The sequence below is a fragment of the Gavialis gangeticus genome, unplaced genomic scaffold, assembly GCF_001723915.1.
Source record: "Gavialis gangeticus isolate Ggan-Ray unplaced genomic scaffold, GavGan_comp1, whole genome shotgun sequence".
Taxonomy (NCBI): Eukaryota; Metazoa; Chordata; order Crocodylia; family Gavialidae; genus Gavialis; species Gavialis gangeticus.
Genome location: NW_017728995.1, coordinates 6345172 through 6365613, shown reverse-complemented (window position 1 = coordinate 6365613; position 20442 = coordinate 6345172). Strand labels below are relative to the sequence as shown.

At 41.5% G+C, this 20442-nt stretch overlaps 1 protein-coding gene across 3 annotated transcripts in view; it reads right to left on the bottom strand.

Moving 5' to 3' along the window:
* The window catches only part of LEKR1 (leucine, glutamate and lysine rich 1), a 180579-nt gene extending 162978 nt beyond the window's left edge, over window positions 1-17601 (bottom strand). For 2 of the 3 annotated variants that reach the window (XM_019503189.1, XM_019503190.1), the window contains exons 1-3: window positions 17451-17601; window positions 16309-16436; window positions 1616-1830 (exon numbers count right to left, since the gene is read on the bottom strand). In XM_019503189.1, coding sequence (XP_019358734.1) covers window positions 1616-1830; window positions 16309-16356 — 263 coding nt within the window. In that variant the 5' untranslated portion in view covers window positions 16357-16436; window positions 17451-17601. The remainder of the gene's footprint in view (window positions 1-1615; window positions 1831-16308; window positions 16437-17450) is intronic. The other variant, XM_019503192.1, reaches the window with a different exon arrangement.
* Between the last annotated feature and the right edge of the window lie 2841 nt (window positions 17602-20442).

Below are 20442 nucleotides of genomic sequence, written 5' to 3'. Positions count from 1 at the left end.
TTATCTCAAACCAGTTTCAGCCATTTTCAAACTGGTTTATGTGCACTGAACATCTGTTCTGTTACAGGTTTAAACCAGTTTTTGATCACTTAAACTGGTTTATGTGTAATGTCTGTCCCTAGCCTCTAAACTTAAACTGAGATTGCCACGTGGGATTGCAGGCCATGCTGATGTCCACATTGCTGCAACTGTTAGTGGTTCAAGAGCTAGCTTGTTTAAAGCTATCGTTTACATCATATTGACTTGTACAAGTACCCAAAGAATGAAAGTAATGAGGAAAAGTTTAAAAGAATAGGAAAAAGGCTTTGAAATAGCTTCTATATTTGGGTTTCTCCTGTCTTCCTAAGATCAACTGTGAGATACAAGAACAAACCTATGCTCTTAACCTAGGAAAAGGACTGTTCATTGTATAACTAGGGCTTCTGGTTTTATGCTTAAAGTAATTTTTGCTGATAAATAGGAAGAAACATAAAGCAGATTTATCTGATAAAGGAAGCATTTGCATTTCTTGGTCACTGCCCTAGAGCATCAGTTTAAAGCTATTCCAAATCATTCTCCCATTGGTAAGCTGTGCAGTATTGACTGACAACAGGCATATATACAACAAGGAACAAACATACTGGATATGACAGAAATATTTGTATAGCCATGTTTCCTAGTTTCCTTTGTTGCTCATTTGGGGTTTTTTATTTTCCAGTTTTTACCTAGCAACAAGGACAAAAAAAAACACACAAACCCATCCTCATAAAAGGTAGGAAAATGTTATTGTAAAACCAGGTTTTAGCTCTGAGAGTTCAAACTGTCAGTAACCTTTTATTTTATTCTTTCCAGTTTTGGATAATAATTGCCTGATGGAATGAACTTTTATTATTAGCAAGAGTTTCAAATATTTCCATCTATGAATCCAATTCTCCATTTTTATTTCTATTGTGATTATGCATATGTCTCTAAGCAAAATCAACCAGATAAAATATGGAAAATAAAAGAGTTGTATGTTTACAGTACTGCCATAGGTACTGCAGTTCCTGTGAAGGCAAAATTTTAACAGATCCTACTGGAGATACCATGGAAATAACTTACTTTATAGATGACTATGCATTTGTAAGGTGAGTTCCTACATAATAAAGACTTCAAAGCCATCTCAAAATGAGTTCCACTTTCTTACCAGTTTGAGTGCACTAAATAATTCTTTTTGGGCACTGGATTTCAAACTCTTAATGTCAGGGATTATTTTATTCCTTTAGCACTGTAAGGTGTTGTGTGCACATGTTCTGATTATATTACATTAATGATCTAAATTTTGATTTGAACCATTATAGAGAATTTGATTACAGGACAGGTAGTCCAAAATATCTGATTTAGATTACTTTCAATATTTGTCTTTAGCCATCTCTGAAATAATTTCTACCCTTTCTTTCATTTTAAATGTAATAATTGGTTCTAAACTATTCAGATACTAAATATTTAAATAATAAACACCACAATGCTATATAAACTATACCTGATATTGGCTGATTGTGGCAGGGGAGGCAAAATGTATTGGCTGAAACTTCCTTGGTACTAAATTAATTAGTGTTATTACATAAAAAAATAAGGATAATGAACATGTTCCAACCTTTCTGTTTTTGATTCACTGTCAGTTCTGCAAAGTTCAAAGTCCTGGCTAAGAGACTGCAATTCTGCTTGAAGCCTTTTCTCCCGTTCTACACTTTCCTCATAAAACTTCATCTTGTTTTCCATTGCTTTTACTTTTTCTTCCATCAGCTTAAATTCATGAAGGATCAGATAGCTGACTCCACAATATTTACATACTGTTTCATCCCGGGACATCTAAAAAAAGATATAATCAGACTGTATTTAGGAAACTCACTGAAAGAAATTAGAATACTGAATCATTCTGAAACATGACCCATTTAAACTATTCATTGCAAAGGAACATTTCTGATCAGAAAATTATTTATTGTTTTGCCATGTAGTAATAGTGAAAACAGTTGCCACATTAGCAAGAACACAAACTATAATAATATATCTATTTTTGGGAAACTTACAAGGTGTTAGGGACTTTTCAGTGTATCATACATAATTCCCATTATATCATCTAAAAAGGGAAGACAAACCTCTGATGCAGATTTTTATGGATAGGTGGTATAAAGAAAATAAACCTTTACAATCTCTGACATTATTTTCTTGTTGTGACTTTCTGATTGTGTGAGGCAGAAAGATGTTGAAGTTTGTTGTTTCCTGATAAATAGTTTTCTCTTAGACATAACATCTGGAAACGAAAGGAGTGATATACCCCAACAGAGTTCACATTTCACAATGACTAAAGTGGTGGTTATCATGAGATTTAATATACATGGCATTTGTGTGACACAGAAATTCCATCTGATTTGGCAGGTGTGAAGTATTCATCAACATAAATATTCAGCACATAATGGGCAACTAATTGAGCCACCATTTCTTAAAATGAGAGAAAAATTATATATTTATGACACTGCAACACTTTCAGCAAAGCTTAGTGAAAATCTAACAGGCCCAGAAAAATGCACCATGACTCTCAGACATACATACTAGTCAGTAAAGGTGTGTGAAACAGGCCATATTTGTTTTGGATTTGGCCCGAATCCTAATCGGCAGATTCGATGCTGACTCGTAAAATCGGTGATTCGGCCATAGACACAGCTTTAAAAGTTTTTTCTACATATCTCAAGGTACCAGGCACACCTCGTGAATGCTGCAAGGCTGGGGCAGATGGAGTGTGCCACAGGACTGCGTGGTTGGGGGGCCCACATGCTCGGTGGCGAACCCAGAAGTGGACCAGAAGTGCTTTTGGTCCACTTCTGGGTCTTCTGCCAACCACACCGGGGAGCCCCCCACACTCCCATGGGACACTTATTGCCTGGTACCTTGAGGTACGTAGAAAGAACATTTAAAGCTATGTCTATGTCTGAATCGTCAAATCTTTCCAAAACTCTCCAAATTGATTTGGAGAGATTAAATGATCTCCTGATTCGATTCAGATCTGGAGATTCAGCCACCAAATCAGGCTGAATCTCTGCCAAATGGACTCAGGAACCAAAGCTTCACACAGCCCTACTAGTCAGTAGATTGTCGTCCTTGTGCTTTCCATTCTGATCTCTCTCCAAGACTTCAAGACCAAATTTGCTTGGTTTAAAAGTAAAATATTTTTTCTCTCACAGTCCTGTAAGCTCACCCCATCTATTTTAACTAACAATAAACATTCTGCAACTATTTAACAATCTTATTGATACTACACAAGCCAGAAGAGGTGAGTAGTGGTGACAACAACAAGTAGAAAGATGATCTTTGCAGTGCATTCTGAATCTATGGGAGGGAAATAACGTAAGTGTCAGGGAGGTCACATAGGAGGTGATTAAAGCAATCAGATTAGGAAATGGTAGGGGCCTGAAGGACAGTCTCAGTCGTATATAGGCAGACAGGAAGGTCAAGTCAAAGAAATACTGTGTAACAAGTAGCTCAAAGATCTCAAATATCTGGGGTCAGAGATAAGTGTCCAAAAAAAGCCCCGAGCTGCAGGCCTAAGCACCAAGAAGAACAGTGTAATATTTTGAATAAGAAAAGAAAGAGTACTATGGATAGCCCGGAGAAAGTTCAGTTTTGCCCAGGTTATATTAAGTCAAAAGGCAAGATAGCTAAGAGATTACGTCAGGGAAAAAAACTGAGATGCAGGACTGAAGCGAGACATCTGTTTGGCAATCATCAGGGCACAGATGGTATCTGAAGACATTACAATGGATAAGACCACACAAAGAATGTGGAGAGACAAAAAAAATGGGTCTCAAACAGAGGCATGTAGACACTAACAGAAAGTGAGAAGAGCAAAGAGTGACCAACCAACCAAATAGGATGATAAACAAGAGAGGACAAGACTTCAAAAAGGATGCAACCTAATGTGTCTAGAGGAGCAGAAAGGTCAAGGAGGCTGAGAAAGGAGTAGAGGCCTCGATATTTAGTCAAAGAGAGGTCACTAAGGGTAAGTTCATACCAAAGTGACAGTGTACCTTAGCTAGGAAGTTCCCAAGCACACTCATTCCACTCATTCCCACTTGCATGTTCCAAACCCAGAATTATACCATGGCATTCCATTACTGCTGCCCTCAAAACCTTAATCTCAGGTGTACTTGAGACTTGCTGATGAGGATGGCCCTGAAACAAACTCATCAGTGCATTTCTGGGGTTGAAAGTTATGAATAGCATGGGTAGGTAGGGCATGCTCAGGAACAGCCCAGTTGGAGCATGTTGCCACAACAATGCAGACATACCCTAACAGGACTTGATGAGAGCAGTTTCAATTGAGCAGAGATGGCAAGCCAGACAAGCATATCTACAGCATACTGGAGAATATCTATATTTTGGGGTTGGACTTGATCTGCTGAGGTCCCTTCCGACCCTAGCATCTATGAATCTATGAATCTGTGACAGAAGAGAAATCCGAAGCAACACATGAAGACATTGTGTTCAATGAACTTAGAGATAGGGCAGAAGAAAAATGGAAGAGTAGCAGGAAGGACAGGTAGAGCATTCAATAATCAGAACATGAATCACAGAATCATAGAAAGGAGGAGTGGAAGGGATTTGTTAAGGAAAGAACTGGCCAAAGCAACAAGTACTTAAGATTTGATTGTCATGGGTGACTTCAACTACCTCGACATCTGCTGGGAAGATCATTCAGCTAGCTGCAGCAGATCAACCAACTTCTTGGCAACTACAGATGGCCTGTTCTTGACACAGGCTGTGAAGGAGCCAATTAGAAGTAAAGCCACTCTGGACTTGGTGCTGGCCAAAGGGGAAGACGTGCTAAGTGACCTGAAGATTGGAGATGCTCTGGGTGACAGAGATCACATTCTGATCAGATTCACCATCCACTGAAAGGCCCCAACTCCACTGGCAGAACAAAAGTCCTAGATTTCAGATGGGCACACTTTGGTAAACTCAGGAGTCTAGCTGGAAAGGCCCTTTGCAACCAGTGACTGAACGACTTGGGAACTCATGAAGGATGGCACTTCCTCAAGGAGGCTCTTCTTACTGCTCAAAAAGAGGCCATCCCCATGCAATCAAAAGGAGGAAGAGGGACCAAGAGAGCCACCTGCCTCAACAGAGACATTAGGGAACTTCTCAAAAAGAAAAAAGAAGCATACATGAAATGGAAAAATGGATCAGGATCCAGAGAAGAGTATGTTCATGCGGCCAGGGTCTGCAGGCATGAGACAAGGAAAGCCAAGGCATCCATGTAATACAGAGATACTGAAAATGAAGAAAGCAACCAAGCAATCCCTTGGACTGACTAGAGGAAAAACAGAAAGAATTAACATTTAGTTAAAAGGAAAGTTCTCAAAAATTATCAGAGTCCCTATGTCATGGTTCAAAAACATGTATTATTTTTAAATATACCTTCATAAAAATGGTAGTTAAGGAGGTTTGCTCTGGAATTACCAAGCAAGGTTTATTTTCCTGTCTCTCAATTTTGCCTAAGTATAAAATGACCATAGCTACAGTGGCTCTGAATGAACTGAAAAATCAAGTTTATTTTTCCTGGCAGTTACAATCTGTGCTTGGAAATATGAAACTGTTATTCAGAATAAATACCATAAGGTTCCAAGCGCTGAAATTACTGTATTGAAAAAGGTCAAAATGAGCTGTTATGGGGAAGGGAGGAGAGGACTGTTATCCCAAAAAGAACATTGTGCTCCCTTGCAGCCCCACCACTTCTGTCTGTCTTTCAAATAAACAATTATGGACACTTTGCTCTGTCCCTGCATAATATCCATGTCATGGGTCGAAACTGGAATTTTAAAATGTAAATCTAATAACATTAGAATCTTCCAAAGGAGCAAGTCTGTTACACGTTTTCTAACTGAACTGACTGGTTTGGAACTATTAAGTTTAAATTTAAAATGGTAATATACAAAAATAATTCCCCTCTGGATTTAAGGGGAAAAGGTTGTATTTTGTTTGTTTGTTATCTCCCCCTACCCTAGGTAAAGTAAACTAAAAATGTAGAGGACTGTCAATAGCACCTTCAGTTTCTGATCTTGAATTGTCTATCTACCCAACAGTCACACTAAAATGAGGTGGTTTTATGAAAGGGCAGGAGAAAAAAAAGCTCTGTCTCCCCATCAGAGCCTTACTTTTCTCAGTAATGTGCTACAGTCACTGGAATGCAAGGCAGATATTCGTAAGCCACATTTAAACTAGATGACTCTGTAACTGGTAACAGCCTAGCTATGGCAGCATGGAGCTCAGCACAGGCTGTACACTAAAGCAGTATAATGAAAAGGCATGATTCACAGGTGAAAATGCAGCTAAGTCAAGGCCTGATCCTGCTAAATGTTAGGCCCCTCAACTGTCTTTAAAGTCAGCCTGACAGGATTAAACATTTTTAAAAAAATGTTTTGTTTTTCTTCATCAAAATGCTTCTGCATCAGTTAAATAATGAAGGAAAGGAACTGTGACTGCCTCTCTCTAACAAGTGTGTAGCACTGTACTGTTCTTGATATTGCTATCTGTTATTGTTACACTGCTGATAAAGTTACTTTGAATTTCAAATAGGAATGCAAGATGAAACATGTATACTTAAGACTTAGAAAAAAAAACATTATAAACATCTAACAATAGCTACAAACCTAAACAAATATAATCATTATTTTTTTCTGTGATAGGACACAGAAAAGGGAAACAATTAATTGTAAGAAAACAAGTACACTGAGGGTATGGCATAGTATTAAATAAAGTATGCAGTAACCAGCCATCTGAAATAAGATTCATTTTCAAACTTGAAAAATTTACTCCTACAAGAGGGCCACATATTTTATTGCTTAGGTAGACTCAGCTGAGCTCTCACCTCTCTGTGGCTGCTTCCCTTGTCAGAACATTATTGATTTTGGCAAAAATTAGATAGACAAGCTTAATTCCAGTAAAATGCTTTCCAGAGGGGTGAGGAATGCTGCAATGACTTGCCATTTATAAAGCCTAAGATATCTATTAGCTAACTTGTTATGGTCATAGTGATCCATCAGTGTTTCTCAATGCCTTCTCATCACTACAGGGGCTGTCAACCTACAACCTGCATGCTGAATCCAGTCCATGAACCTGGAGTGTCGGTAGCCATTTGGCTGCAGAGGAAGTGTTGGCAGTGGCCAGATGATAAGCAAGGCAGTGGCAAGAGGGTAAGAAGCATGGAAATAGCAGGGGATCTGTTCACAAGGGAAGCAGCATCATCAGTGTTACCGCCTTCAGACGAAGCTCTGTTAATTCAGCCTGCCACTGCTAAAAGGTTGCTGACACTTGATCTATAGCTTGGCCAACAGATTTGCTACCATCTGGTTGCTACCTGATTGCTTCTCTAGTACACTTGTAGAAGAGGTCTACATAATACAGAGTGCACAAAAGGAATGAAACAAGAAAAGATCAGAGATGTATGTGAAGGGCTCCATAGGCCTCAGCCTGGATGAGTACATTGAATCTGGCTACGGAAAGACAAAGCAATTACACCCATTTAGAAGTACAACTTACAATGAATTAGCTTGATGTGCGGTAACTGTGTTATGCATCTGCTCTGTCTCAGAGTTAGTGGAAGCTAAACCAGTGATTTATCAGCTATTTCACTTTAGGATAAGCTACTCCAATTTAGTTTCCAGTTACTGTAAATAGATTGGACACACAAATCAGGTCAGCTAATGTGTGCTCTTGACTGGCAAATCCTCACACTCCTTTTAAATAAGTGTAATTGTTTCATCTCTCTGCAGTCTCTGACATGGTAAAAGACAGCAGGCCACCCAAGTGATTCAAGAAAAGAGAAGTTGTGATTGAAGCAACGGAAAGAAAAGATTTCCTTAGTACTGCAGTTTTGGATAGCAGCATGCATGTGGGGCAGGGGGAGTACAAAATCAATGGCAAGTGAGAAAGGGGGTTATATTAAGGCAGAGTTGACCAACAGTTGGATATCAAAATACTTGCTTTTTGTTTTTGTATGAATGTACTCTGTGTATGCACTGATATTCACATGTGGGAGAGAGTCCTTGGACATCAAAAGAGACAGGGTGAAGCAAATCACAAACAGAAAACAAAGCTAAATTCACAGAGGAAAATGAGCTAAAACTGGGGAATAGACTAGACTCCTAAGATTTTGTACCAAGGCCCCAATATATGACACAGCAGACAACAAGAAAGCATGACAAAAGGAGCACGCAGAACAAATCAGTTTAAAGGGAAGTATTTTCAGCTCTGAGGTTGTACCAGCTGTTAAACTACAGCATCTGTGGTAGTAGATTCAGCTCAGAGCTGTATTAAATCTTGAAAGAAATAATGTTATTGCATGACTATGCTGGACTTGTGTAGCCTACCAAAGAAACAGAAAATTGAGCCAAGATAGCGTGTCATTCAAATTACATCTAAATCCACACTGTAGGCACCTGTAGGCTCATCTACACAAGCATATTAAAGCGCTGTAATAAACTCCAGTATGATCGGATATCTATAAAATACAAATCTGTACTGAATGTTAAAACTTAATGTTGGAAAATCATATTATCCAAATCATACTAGAGGCTGAATGATAGTTAAAAACACAACTTTTATGAAGCTGCAGACGTGTTAATTCTTTTTCTCCTTTTAGATAGTTTTAATCCTCTGGTGTATTAGTTTCTGTCTCCATAATCTGAATCTGTATCTCCTTCCCCTCTTTGGCCCCTTGACTTCCCCCTTCTGCCAGATTACCCTTAGTTCCCCATAGCTCTATTTCTCTCCTTCCTAGCACCAAAAATCCCCCAGCCCCATGACACAAAAAGAAACATTCAGGTAAATGATACAACAAGTAATACAGTGAGAAAGTGAAATCTCCTTACTATTCAGGTTTGAGCATGTTGAAACTCCTGTTATTCAGTTATTCAAGAGACAAATTTCAATAAATTTCTGCTTACAAGAAAGTTTCGGTTTTATGTACTTTTAAATTACACAGTCAACTTTTTCAGCCAGGATTTAGTAAGAAAAGAGCACAGCTTGCCACGCCATTTTAAATTATATGTATAAATACTTTATTGAACTTTCCTCATAAAAACAAGAAAATTGCAGTATGTAAAACTTCTGAACATACATGAACAGTAAAAATAGGGTAATAGAACAGAATGTTCCAGTGTGGAAGAAGGACCTTTCAAACATGCACTGAAACAATGAATATAAGACACATTTTGAAAAAAAGTCATACGAATTCATTTTTTTTCATACATTAGCTGCTGCATTAATAATAAACCACAAAACACGACTCTGGTCACATCTATAATGGTAGGTATTGATGCACACCTGCAATCTCCATCCACACTGCCTTTTATTGCATATGATAAGCCCCAGTTACTGTCCACCCTACATCACACAAATACAGATTACTGTCCATGCTACAATTATCAGTATTTGTGCATGATGCAAAAAATTGTCCAGGGTATATGAACCACAGATTCCCTTATACCATATAGAACAGAGGCCTTCTAGGAACTTGTCTATTGTACATCATAGGAAAAGCAGCCTTTTCTTTATGTCTCCCCATATTAAAATTTATTTAGCCCAACATTAAATGCAGTTTTGTCAGCCCAGAAGACCACCTGGTTTTATGTGTTAGCAGCAGTAATCAGAACCATGAATACATTGGAGGGCCTCTTGCCTACAGGTTAGCTGCTTATGATCTGGGGTGCTTGTTCAAAGAGATGGTAATGGAGCATCAGTCATTACAAAAATGTGTAAAGACGCAAGATGGACTGGAAGTACCATTTAAAACAAATTTGGATGACATAATGAATGCTAAAATTGCTAACCCACATAGTTTTGGAGGAGAAATAGCATAGGGCAGTGGAGTCGTATTATTTTGCACACATGAAGTGACCAACAGTGCCTCCAAAATCTGCAGCTAATAAAGTGGATTTTCATGGACACATGTAAGAAACTTGCCCCAATTCTGCTGTGCCACAATAAATGAAAACCCCTATTGGAATAGAAAGCTATTACTTGTCAGTCTTAGAACTGGCTATCCCATATTGCTGCAAGTGCATAGCTTACTCAGCTAGCATTAGCAAATCAATTGTCATGCTGGTAATGGCAGATGTTTACCTGTGAAATTTCAGTATCCAAAGTACATCTGGAACAGCAGTATGCTTTCAGAAAGTAAGCGTCCAAAACTAAGACAAGTCATTGTTGTACTAGACCAATTGTATAGTTGGGAGAGTTGTTGGACAAGCTTTAGGTCACAAAGTTCCCTAAAGGGAGTAAAGGTATTTTCATACAGAATCAACCTCTTAGCCAATTTGCATGACTGGAAAGTGCCCCCATAAGCAATATAGGTCCCAAGACCAAGGGAGTCAAATTAAGAATACTGCATATGTTCACATCCATGCCACTCATGGAGATCTTAGTGAGCAATTAATTGTTAATGCCTTGCTGTCTTGTAGACAGAAAAATCCCATAGAACATGATGTACTGATATGTGTTTGTTCTGATATTTTTTCAATCTTCTGGGGTGAGAGGATTGCTAATCTGTATGTGGTATTTTGTCCACGATTAATTTTATAGTCTGCATTGGAAAGGGTTGATTTATTTGCCAGACAAAATGTTTTCAAAAGATTTGGATTTAATTTAAATGTAACTCTCTGTGCTTGCTAGTTTGGGGACACAGGCTGCCAATTTATCGGTTTGAGTAGTTTGCCTGCTTGTACTTCAATAAAATCTTATGGCAGAGCTGCAGTTTACCATTAGAATCAAGTAGCCAAGTCCTGAAACAAGCACAGAACTTTGCTAAACTCATGGATGGATACAAGGAAAAATTTTAGAATAGTGCAGTCAGACCTACTGACTGAACAAAAAACAAATGTGTTCTAATTCACAAGGTGAAACATGAAAAAATGAAATGCAAATTAAAACTGAAGTGCAAAAAAAGCAGGCAGCTTTAGTGGGAGTGTCACTGGCTGCTTGCTTTGCCTTCTTGTTTTCTTTTCCTTTCTGACCTCTTATTGTTCATGCAGTATGGAACCAAGTAGGAGTCAAGAGAGAAAGGGTTTCCCCCCAGCAGTTACTAGAGCTGTCCAAGTCCCAAAGAAACACTGACATTTCCACCTCCAATCTGCACAGTCTGCAGTTTTGGAGAGCATACTGGAGAGGGCAGGTAACTGTAGAGCTTCTTGTGCCTGACAAAGCATTTAGAGAAAGGACTTGTGTTAAAAGAGAGAGCATGTAGCCTGACCCTGCACAAAGAACTATCACCAATGCCTGGCCCTACACAGCTGGCCTACTTCAAAGCCTGCAAAGAATCTTGGGTCTGCATGAAGACTTGTGGGCACTCAGGCGAGTTCAGTACCATTCTGAAGAGTTGCTCCATGAGTTCCTGTTCCTGCCTCCTTTCTACAGTCTCTCATTATATAAACCTCTCCCAGTTACTTTGTGCTCCTGTTCCTCCTTGATCTTTAGTAGCTCCCTTAATCTACACCTCTTTTTTGCATCTCTTTGACAATGTCATCCACATTGTACTTTCCTTTTGCCCTTTGCAGTACAAGTCTGTATACTCAAATGTATGTGAAGGAAGGCTAGTCCTTCAGAACTCCAAGTGCCTGCAATGGAAAGAGAGAGAGAGTATCCATTCATTTTTATTCCTTAACTGTAACAAATTCATCCTTCTCACATTACTTCTTGTCATAAGGCTACAACTTTGATCTTTTTGGTATGCCATCCTCTTTCAATTTCAAGCTTGACTCTCCAGAGATATAAGGTAACAAAATGGCAAACATGATGACTTCATGCTTTTTCTTTACATTATATAATGTTTTAATGGACATCATGCTGTCTGCCTGTGGCCCAGGTTCTCTAATTTTTTTTTTCAGGCTGAGAAGCCCATCAAGGATAAAAAGAAACAGAAATGGCATCCAGAGATGACATTCCTTTAATCTATGTGATGGGATTTTTAAGGTTTTTGTCACTGAGCAACATATAAGCAAACTGAGGAGTCTACTGAGTTTCACTAAAAATCCTGCCACACACCAAATATGCAGGCATCACTTTCTGCGGTGGAGAAAGATCCAGAAGAACATAGATAAGCTGCTGAATTAAGAACTAGGAGGCTCACAGGTACAGACCATTCTCTCTAAGAACCAACATAAGAGAGATCCTCAAAAAATTTGGACTTTGAAACTGAGAGGTTTAGTTATTTATTTCTGGAGCAACTGTAAGCCTTCACAAGTTGTTTGTCAAAAAACAGCAGCTTCTCCCATTCCTCCTTGCTCCCTGGCATAGCTTCCCTGGAAACAGATTTGCAAGGACAGAAGTGACTTCTGGTGACTTTTAATATTGACAAATCTTCTCCAGTGAAGCGGCCATTACAGTTTGCAGGTCAAGTCACAACTCTATTTTTAAATGCATTTCCTTGTACTGTAATCCATGAACAGAATGTTTACACAAATAATGACAAAGCTTTAGCAACAAAATATATATATATCTCTTATGTATCAGCTCCTACGAAGCATTTGACCATATAACTGTACTTTAAATTGATAAGGCAATCCTACAAAATGCTTAGCACTGGACATGGACACTTACTTGTTCTTTTTACTGCTCAGTGGCTATTTTGGGATCTACATGGCATTGGTAAGGAGCATGGAATAGAAGGGAGGGGGGGTGGAGAGAAAGCTGCTGCATATAAACTTTTATGTGACTTCTAACACTGATCAAGGCTGACCGTATCCTGGGACCCCCCAGATCCCTCTGAGTTGGTTGCCCCTCTACAATGAAACCCTTTATACCAAGACTTCCTTACAAGTACAGTACTTACCAAGCACAAGATCAAGTTGATTATTCCACTTTTACCTCTACAGGAGCATCAGTGGCTTCATTACTGACCAAATTCCTCAGAGACCTCTTCCAGGATGCCTGGTGCAAAAGCTTGCTGAACTGGCTCTGCTTCTGGGAGAAGGGTCTTCTGTGGAAGGCTCTGGGTTCGGTGCTCAGAGCACTGGCAAGCTCAGGAATACAAAGCAGGTGGCATTACCAGACCGCTGGTGTGCATCCTTTGCCTTCCAGTACAGTTTCTTGAGGTGCTTGATATGTGTTTGGAACTGTGACTGAGTCCTGAGATTCCTAACAGGTGCTAAAATGGTGAATAGTCCTGTTTCTGCAGGATGCTTGGAACACTGCCTCCAGATAGTCATCAAGATGCTTGTGTTTCTCTATAGCCAGCTAGCTGCACACTGGGAACACCCCCTTAGCTTAGCAGAGCAAAGGCTGGTAAGGAAGCCAGTCAGGGCAGTACTGGTAGCTGAGAGCAATCCATGAGAAAAAGGGAGCATAAATTTAAATATCAAACAGAGAGTTTAAAAGTGCCATCTGGCTTCTTGGAGTGGAGGGTGAAGGAGGAGGTCCACGTAAAGGACAGATGACATAGGAACAGGAATTGCAGAAGTACCATAGGACAGCTGTTATAGTCAAGCAAAATTGCCATGGGACAGCTGCTATATAGCTCATGGCTGCACTCAGAGATGTGGGTTTTCTGGAAAATTTGGAATTGGAAAATTTTCCAGAAATTTTTCCAATGCCCTAAATTGTGTGTGATCTAATTTAGCATGTTTATTTCACTCATATTTAGTAAAAAAGACTAAAAAAAGACCCCCGTGTAAATTTTATGTCCTAATTGCCACACGTATTTGAACTGAAATATTTGATTAGGAAAAAATTAAAACACAGCACACTTAATATAGTTTAAATGTTATATTCAAACAAATTCAAAGCTTTATGTAGAAAGAAATTATTCTTATTTAAATACTTGTAAAATGTAAAGACAATACACAATAGCACGTACTTCCCTTACACTGTTTGTTTCAATTTAAGAAGAAAAAACCCCAAAGGCACTGATGCTCCCCCATTCACGACTGCTGCCCACAGTACTTGAGCACCCAATACAACTCACTGTGGTTGGACAGAGACTCAAGAGGTTAGTGAGTTTATCCCTTTACTCTAAGGTAGGATCACATACAAAGGTTAAGCAAGCATGTTATAACTTCCTTAGGTAACCTGTTCCAGTGCTCAGCTATTCTTATATCTTGAAAGCTTTTTCCTAATATCTAACCTAAATCTCCTTTGGCACATGTTAAGACTGTTATTTCTTGTTCCACTCTCAAAGGATGCAGAGAACAGATAATCACTGTTTTCAATTTAAAACAATTAAGCACTGTCTTTTCATGTGTTTGAAGATTATTATCTTGTATGCCCTTCCGTCTTTTCTGGTCTAGCAGTTCTTTCAACCTCATTTACATGCCATGTTTTTACACTGCTTTTCATTCTTTATTATCTCTTGAACTCTCTCCATGTTGGCTACATCTTGCATAAATTGTGGTGCCCAAAACTTCACTTGTTATTGTTGAGGCCTCACCAGAGCTCAGCTAAGCAGAATAATTACCTCCTATGTCTTTCATAAAATACTCCTGTTAATACAACACAGAATATTTCTTTTTTGCAACAGTATCACATTGACAACTTTATACTCCCTTTATAATCCACTCTGCTTTCAGCTGGCTTTCTGCCATATCACGGTCTAGTCAGTTATTGCTATTCTGTGTTTGTGCATGTGGTTTTTCTTTCCCAAAATAATGTTTTTCACTTGTCTTTACTGTATTTCATCTTTTGAATTCTACTATTTCAGCCATTTACCAAGATGATTTAGAATTGTAATTTTGTCCTTCAAAGTGCTTATAACTCCTCCCACATGCAAATTTTCTACAATCAAGGGTCAGCAACATAAGGCGCACATGCCAGATCTGGCTTGCAGATCCAGGGGGCTTCAGCAGTGGTTTGGCAGTGGGGGGCTTCAGCCATGCTCAAGTGGCTTGCAAGGAGCTGCCCCAGGCCAGGAGGTGGGGAGCTATGCCCATGCTGCAGCCAGGTTGGAACACCAGGATCTCAGACCCAAGCTGGGCTGTTCCAGCTCTGATATGCTGCCAGTCACTATCCCACGTGTGCTCTTTATTCTGTGATTCAAATCAGTGATGAAAATACTGAACAGTATTGGATGCAGCACAGACCCCTGTGGGACCTCAACTAATATGTCAGCATAGTTTGACTGCAAATTACTTACTCTTTGAGTACACTTTTTTCCCATCAGTTGCATACAAACATTATAATAATCTCATCTAGACTTCATCTATATGTCCCTACTTTGTTTGGAAAAATACTACCTGGAACACTGTCAAAATCCTTACTAAAGTCAAGATACCTCATCAAAGAAGGAAATTAGATCTGCTTGGTGTGATTTGTTCTTGACAGAAGTAAAAAGAGTGTATTTTATCACCTTGTCATCCTCTTGAGGCTTACAAATTGATCTTTCCAGATCCAAGGTTATCAGGGTAAAAATACCCCTCCTTTTTTACTCTTTTTAAAGAAAAATACTCTATTTGTCCTTCAATGGTTTCCCTCATACCTCATCCTTCCTCAATGCATTCTCATATATGCATTTCACTAGAAGTCCAAAGACAGCTTCAGATAGTTCCTGAAACACTTGAGGGCTGAACTACATCAAGACAGACCAACTTGAATCTAATATTTTCATTCCTTTTTTTATTAGATATTTGGGCATGAAAGCCAGCACACACTGCCATTTTGCCAGCTAAGACATAAATTGCTAACAAATATAAAAGTAACTTCATTTATGTATGTCAATAAGCTGCTCCCATTTCAAGGACAATTCACAGAGAAGTAGGACTGGAAGGGACCTCCATAGGTCATTTAGTTCAACCCCCTGCCTAAGGCAGGATTATCTCTATCCAAACTATACTATACAAGCCACAATCTAAACTCTACAAACATCATTGTTACCTTAGTAGCAGTGTACCTCAAAACACAAAAGTGAGCTTAATAGCCCACATAAGATATGGTAAAGTATGAAGTGGTATGAGATAGTTTCTTGGCACTCATTTGAAAAGACTGAAGTATTTCCAAACTCATGGCAACACATAGGGGAACATAGGAACTGCCCTGCTGAAACAGACTCAAGGTCCATCTAATAGTCATCCTGTGTCCCATACTGCAGATTGCATATGATGAAAAATCCCTATGGTTTTAAAAATCATTAGCAGACTGCAAGTAACTTAAGTTCAGAAGGAAGAGAGAAGGACAGGACTCCAAAATACCCATTCTGTAACTAAAACACTCCCAGCAGTGCAACTGAACTGACTTCAGGCCAGCAAAATATTCACAGGTGACTACAAAATTTGTACCCAAGGTGTTATTGTTGGCTCCAGCATTTTATACCTTCTGGATTTCTTCAGGTAACGCATGCATAGGAATATGCCGATCCATGGCCTTCCAAAATTCAGGCACAGTTGTGAGGCAGGATGACAGGACTGGTGGGGATTACATGGTCAGCAGCAGGTGTTTAACTATCAAGAGAAAAAGATGTTAAAATGTATGTGCCTACGGTACAGACCAGTGGTTCTCAACCTATTTAGACTCAAGGTGCTTCTCATTAGACTCAAAGCCCCCTCCCCGGCACCAGGGCCCCTCCAGGACTTTTTTGTGAATGGAACAACTCCTGTGTGGAAGACAAACTGATTTAGGACTATGCCAACCTCCTAGTGGAGGAGCAGGCGGGGGTGGGGAGCAGCCAGGCAGGGACAAACCTGAGCCCTGCACCTGGGCTTATCTCCTCAGACCTTTTTTTGGAAATTTCGTGTTTCAAATTCTATGGTCTGGGCAGAGCTCAGTCCTTCAAGTCTGTGCAGCGCCACCACCACCAAGTCTCCTTCCCAGCCTCACCAGCTGGGGGCTTCAGATACTGCAGATGCTTCCTCAGCCTGACAAAGGGTTTTTAAACTGGAAAGCTTCCTAAGACAATTTTTTCCCCAACTATTTAAGTTGATCTAGTGAAAAATATCAGATTCACCCAAAGAACCTTGCCTGCCTGTGTCCCAAGACCAACACGGCTATGACCTACACCTCCCATCCAAAGCATTTACATTTGTACTGACTGGCTTTCTTGCCTATGTATTGGCCTCTGGCTGCTTTACCTCTCCATCCAGAGGCAGCGCAGACCCTCTGCATGCGCTGCCTCGCCCCAAACCTTGCTAGGAAGAATTTATCCAACTATTTGAGTTGATGTAACAAAAAATACCAGATTTACCCAAAGAACCTTGTCTGCTAAATCCAAGGTAAGACAAGGGTCTTTTGGTAACTCTGATATTTTTTATTTTATTAGTAGTAGTATTTTATTGTCTGCCTATGTCCTTAGACCAACACGGCTACAACTTACACCCCTAAATCCATGCTCCATGCACGCCCCAGCCCCTGGAGTGCAGGAGCCCCCCGCCAGAGGGAAAGGCCCGGGATCGTGGGGGTGTCACGGGTGACATGACCCGCGCAGGGCGCCCTGCACGCGGGGGGAGGGGGACTCTTACCTCGGCGTCTCGCGTGCAGCGCCAACGGCTTCCCTAGGCGCCATGGCAACCGGAGCCCAAGGAACGTGACTCAACCGTGACGCAGGGGTGGGAAGAGTCGCGCGCCGGCGGGGGCGGGGCGTCGCCTCGCTGCAGGGGTGGGAGCGGCGGCCCAGAGCCGCAGGGCAGTGGGCTGAGCGCCGGCCTTGTCTGGGGTGTGAAATAAAACCAGGGGTGGAGATGAGCACGCCTTGCTTTCCTGGGGAGGAGCGAGCCCGCGGGGCGGGTAGGGGAGAAGGGGCAGCACCCGGTGCGTCCTACACAGGGTGACAACGCATTTGCCTGGAAAAGCGGAAGCCACGCATGACCCTCGGTCCCTGAGCAAGACTGGAGACTCCCGGGTCCTGCCGACCAGGCGAGGTGCACCTGGCAGCACTTCCCTAACACGAGTTAGCTGCGGTTGCCACCTGGGGGCTTTCAGACATGGGAAAGAGCAGGGTTGGGTTTTGCTGGTGCATTGAATACTACCGGCAGAGGCAAGACTGCCAGACAAAACCGAGAGAGGATCAAATGATGGTATGTGTAGCCAAGCACAGCAGTCACTTTTGTGCAGGCCCAGGATGCAAATCTAGCCTGCCCGATGCAAAATTGTCAAGTTGCTTTATTCAGTGAGAGAGAGAAATAATATTAGTGGGCATACTCCTGAGGTTGCAAAAGTGTCATCTTTAACTTCTACCTGGGACAAGCACAGACATGCCGAGAAGAGATCTTGCTTTGTCATTTCCTGTAATAGAGGCCTTGAATAATACAGTACCACAATCTCCGCTCCTGCTGTTCTGCAGGGCCTGAATTGAAACTAAAACTCATGTTTTAAGTTCAAAAGTCTGCCATCTCTAGCAGCTGTGGTGCTGCTTCACAGACTTTGCTGCCTTACTGCACTGCGCTGTCCCAGGTCCCATCCCATAACCCAGTGAGCGAGCAGAAGCCATTTCAAATCCAACAACAGGGAAGCAGCAGAGTATTCAAGGGGGCACAGCCTACCTGGCAGGGCAAAGTAAGCAGTGGGGAAGTAACCAGCTGAAGCCTCACTGGTCTTACTGAAAACAGAGCATCTTGGTTTCACTTGAGCTGTCTGTGACCTTCAAATTGTTCCTCAAGCCTGGGTCAATCCCTGTAAGCTGGGACATATGTTCAACCTCTGTCTGAACTGCCTTTGCTCTCTCTGCCAGCCTAGAATGAAATCTGTTTGAGTTTACAACAGACCAATAAAAAGTAAATAAATCAATTAAAGATGTGAGAATCAAAGTAGGAGTTTTTATTGTGAGACTGTTTCAGCTGAATTAATTTCACAACCCACACTCACTCCTTTTCATCATTGTTGTCTTATGTGCAGCCTTCCAAACCTAAACCAAGGCCAGCAGCCTCGGCCTTCTGGGAACGTTTTGCTTTACTCTGTCTGGTCAGCCTTGCCACAACACGCCAGGAGTTTGGGTCACACGTTTGATGAAGAGTTGGGCTTGGGGGTTTTGACAGCTTTTGTTTAGGTCTTCATCCCCTTGAACCTGGTGCAGGACATCTGTATTATGGATGAAGCTTTGGCAACAGAACAGGTCGTCAGTTGTCTAAGATAATTTAGACACGTGATCTTGCCTTAAGCCAGGGGTTGGACTAGATGGCTTCTTCAGGGCCCTTCCAGCTTGCTTTTTTATGATCCTAATGTCCTCCTGGGTTCATGAATCTCCATCCCTTTATCTTGTTCGTTTCCTGAACCATGCCCGTGACCAATATAGTAAGTTAATCTATAAACTATGAGAACAAATGAGACAAATGCTGTAACTGGTCTATTTTTGTGTGTTTGATATTCTCCCCCTTTAGAGAGGGTTTGATTAACAACATGGTTCTGGGTGAAACATCCACTGTCATTCAGAACTGGAATAAAAGCTAACAGCAAACATCTTGTAATGAAAAACAGGACAGCCTGACAGCAGTGTTGTTGATCAAACTAATGTATTGGTTAATTCTGCTCAAATCTACACTAGAAAGTGAGGTAGCACTAACTGTATGAATGAAACACAACTGCACAAGATAACGTTAAGGCCAGTGCCAACTGCAGAAGGTTCATTATCCGTCTGGTGCTGAGAATCCTCATATTGCAGGGACTTTGGTTCCTAATAGGGTCAGGCCTATAGCAGAAGTAGCTACACAAAATTCAGGATACATGAACATTGATCCAGGGCTTCCAAGACAGGGAGTTTGAGTTTCCCCTTTAAAAAAAAAAATCAAATATGAATACACTGCCCTTGTCTGCATTAGCAAAACACTTCTACATCAAACTAATACATAAATAATGCAAGCAGCCAGAATTAACATGAGATAAGCACGGAAATATTAGGTACGGGTTGCAGCTGTTATTAGGTATTAGCTGCCCCTGCTTCTGCTGAGATGATGTCAGACGATGAGATGCTAAGTACGTGTAAGACCCCTGGGGAGATCATCCTGCCCCTATGCTGCGCAAGCTGAAATCATCAGGGGCCTCTGCCCTCGGCTTGACCGGGCGGGCGCCGGCCCGGCTCAGCGTGTGCTCCGCATTCCCATCCCAGCCTTCCCCGCACCTTCGTGCCAGCCTGGGCAGAGCCGCTCCGCCTATTTCGGGACAAACCCGGACGCAGCTCCTGACTCCTTTGAAGCAGGCTGGACTAAAAGTCAAAGTAGGACATCGGAAATACCCTGCTGACACCAGGCACCGTCCATCCCCGGGCGGGGCGGGGCGGGGCGGGGCGGGGTGGGTCGTGCTGCTGAGGGTACAGGGCGTCCTCGGGCACAGCCTGTTACATCAGCGCGAGGGCAGCCGCTTCCTTGCAAACCGAGACCCCCCACGGGGCACGGCCGGGATCAAGGGAGGGGGACTCCTGCTTTCCGAAACGTGGGCGGGATTGAAGCCCGCTCCCCGGCCCCCGCTGCCCAGCCTCCCGCCCAGAGCCGCGGAGCGCTGCAGCGCCGCTCGCTCCCCCCA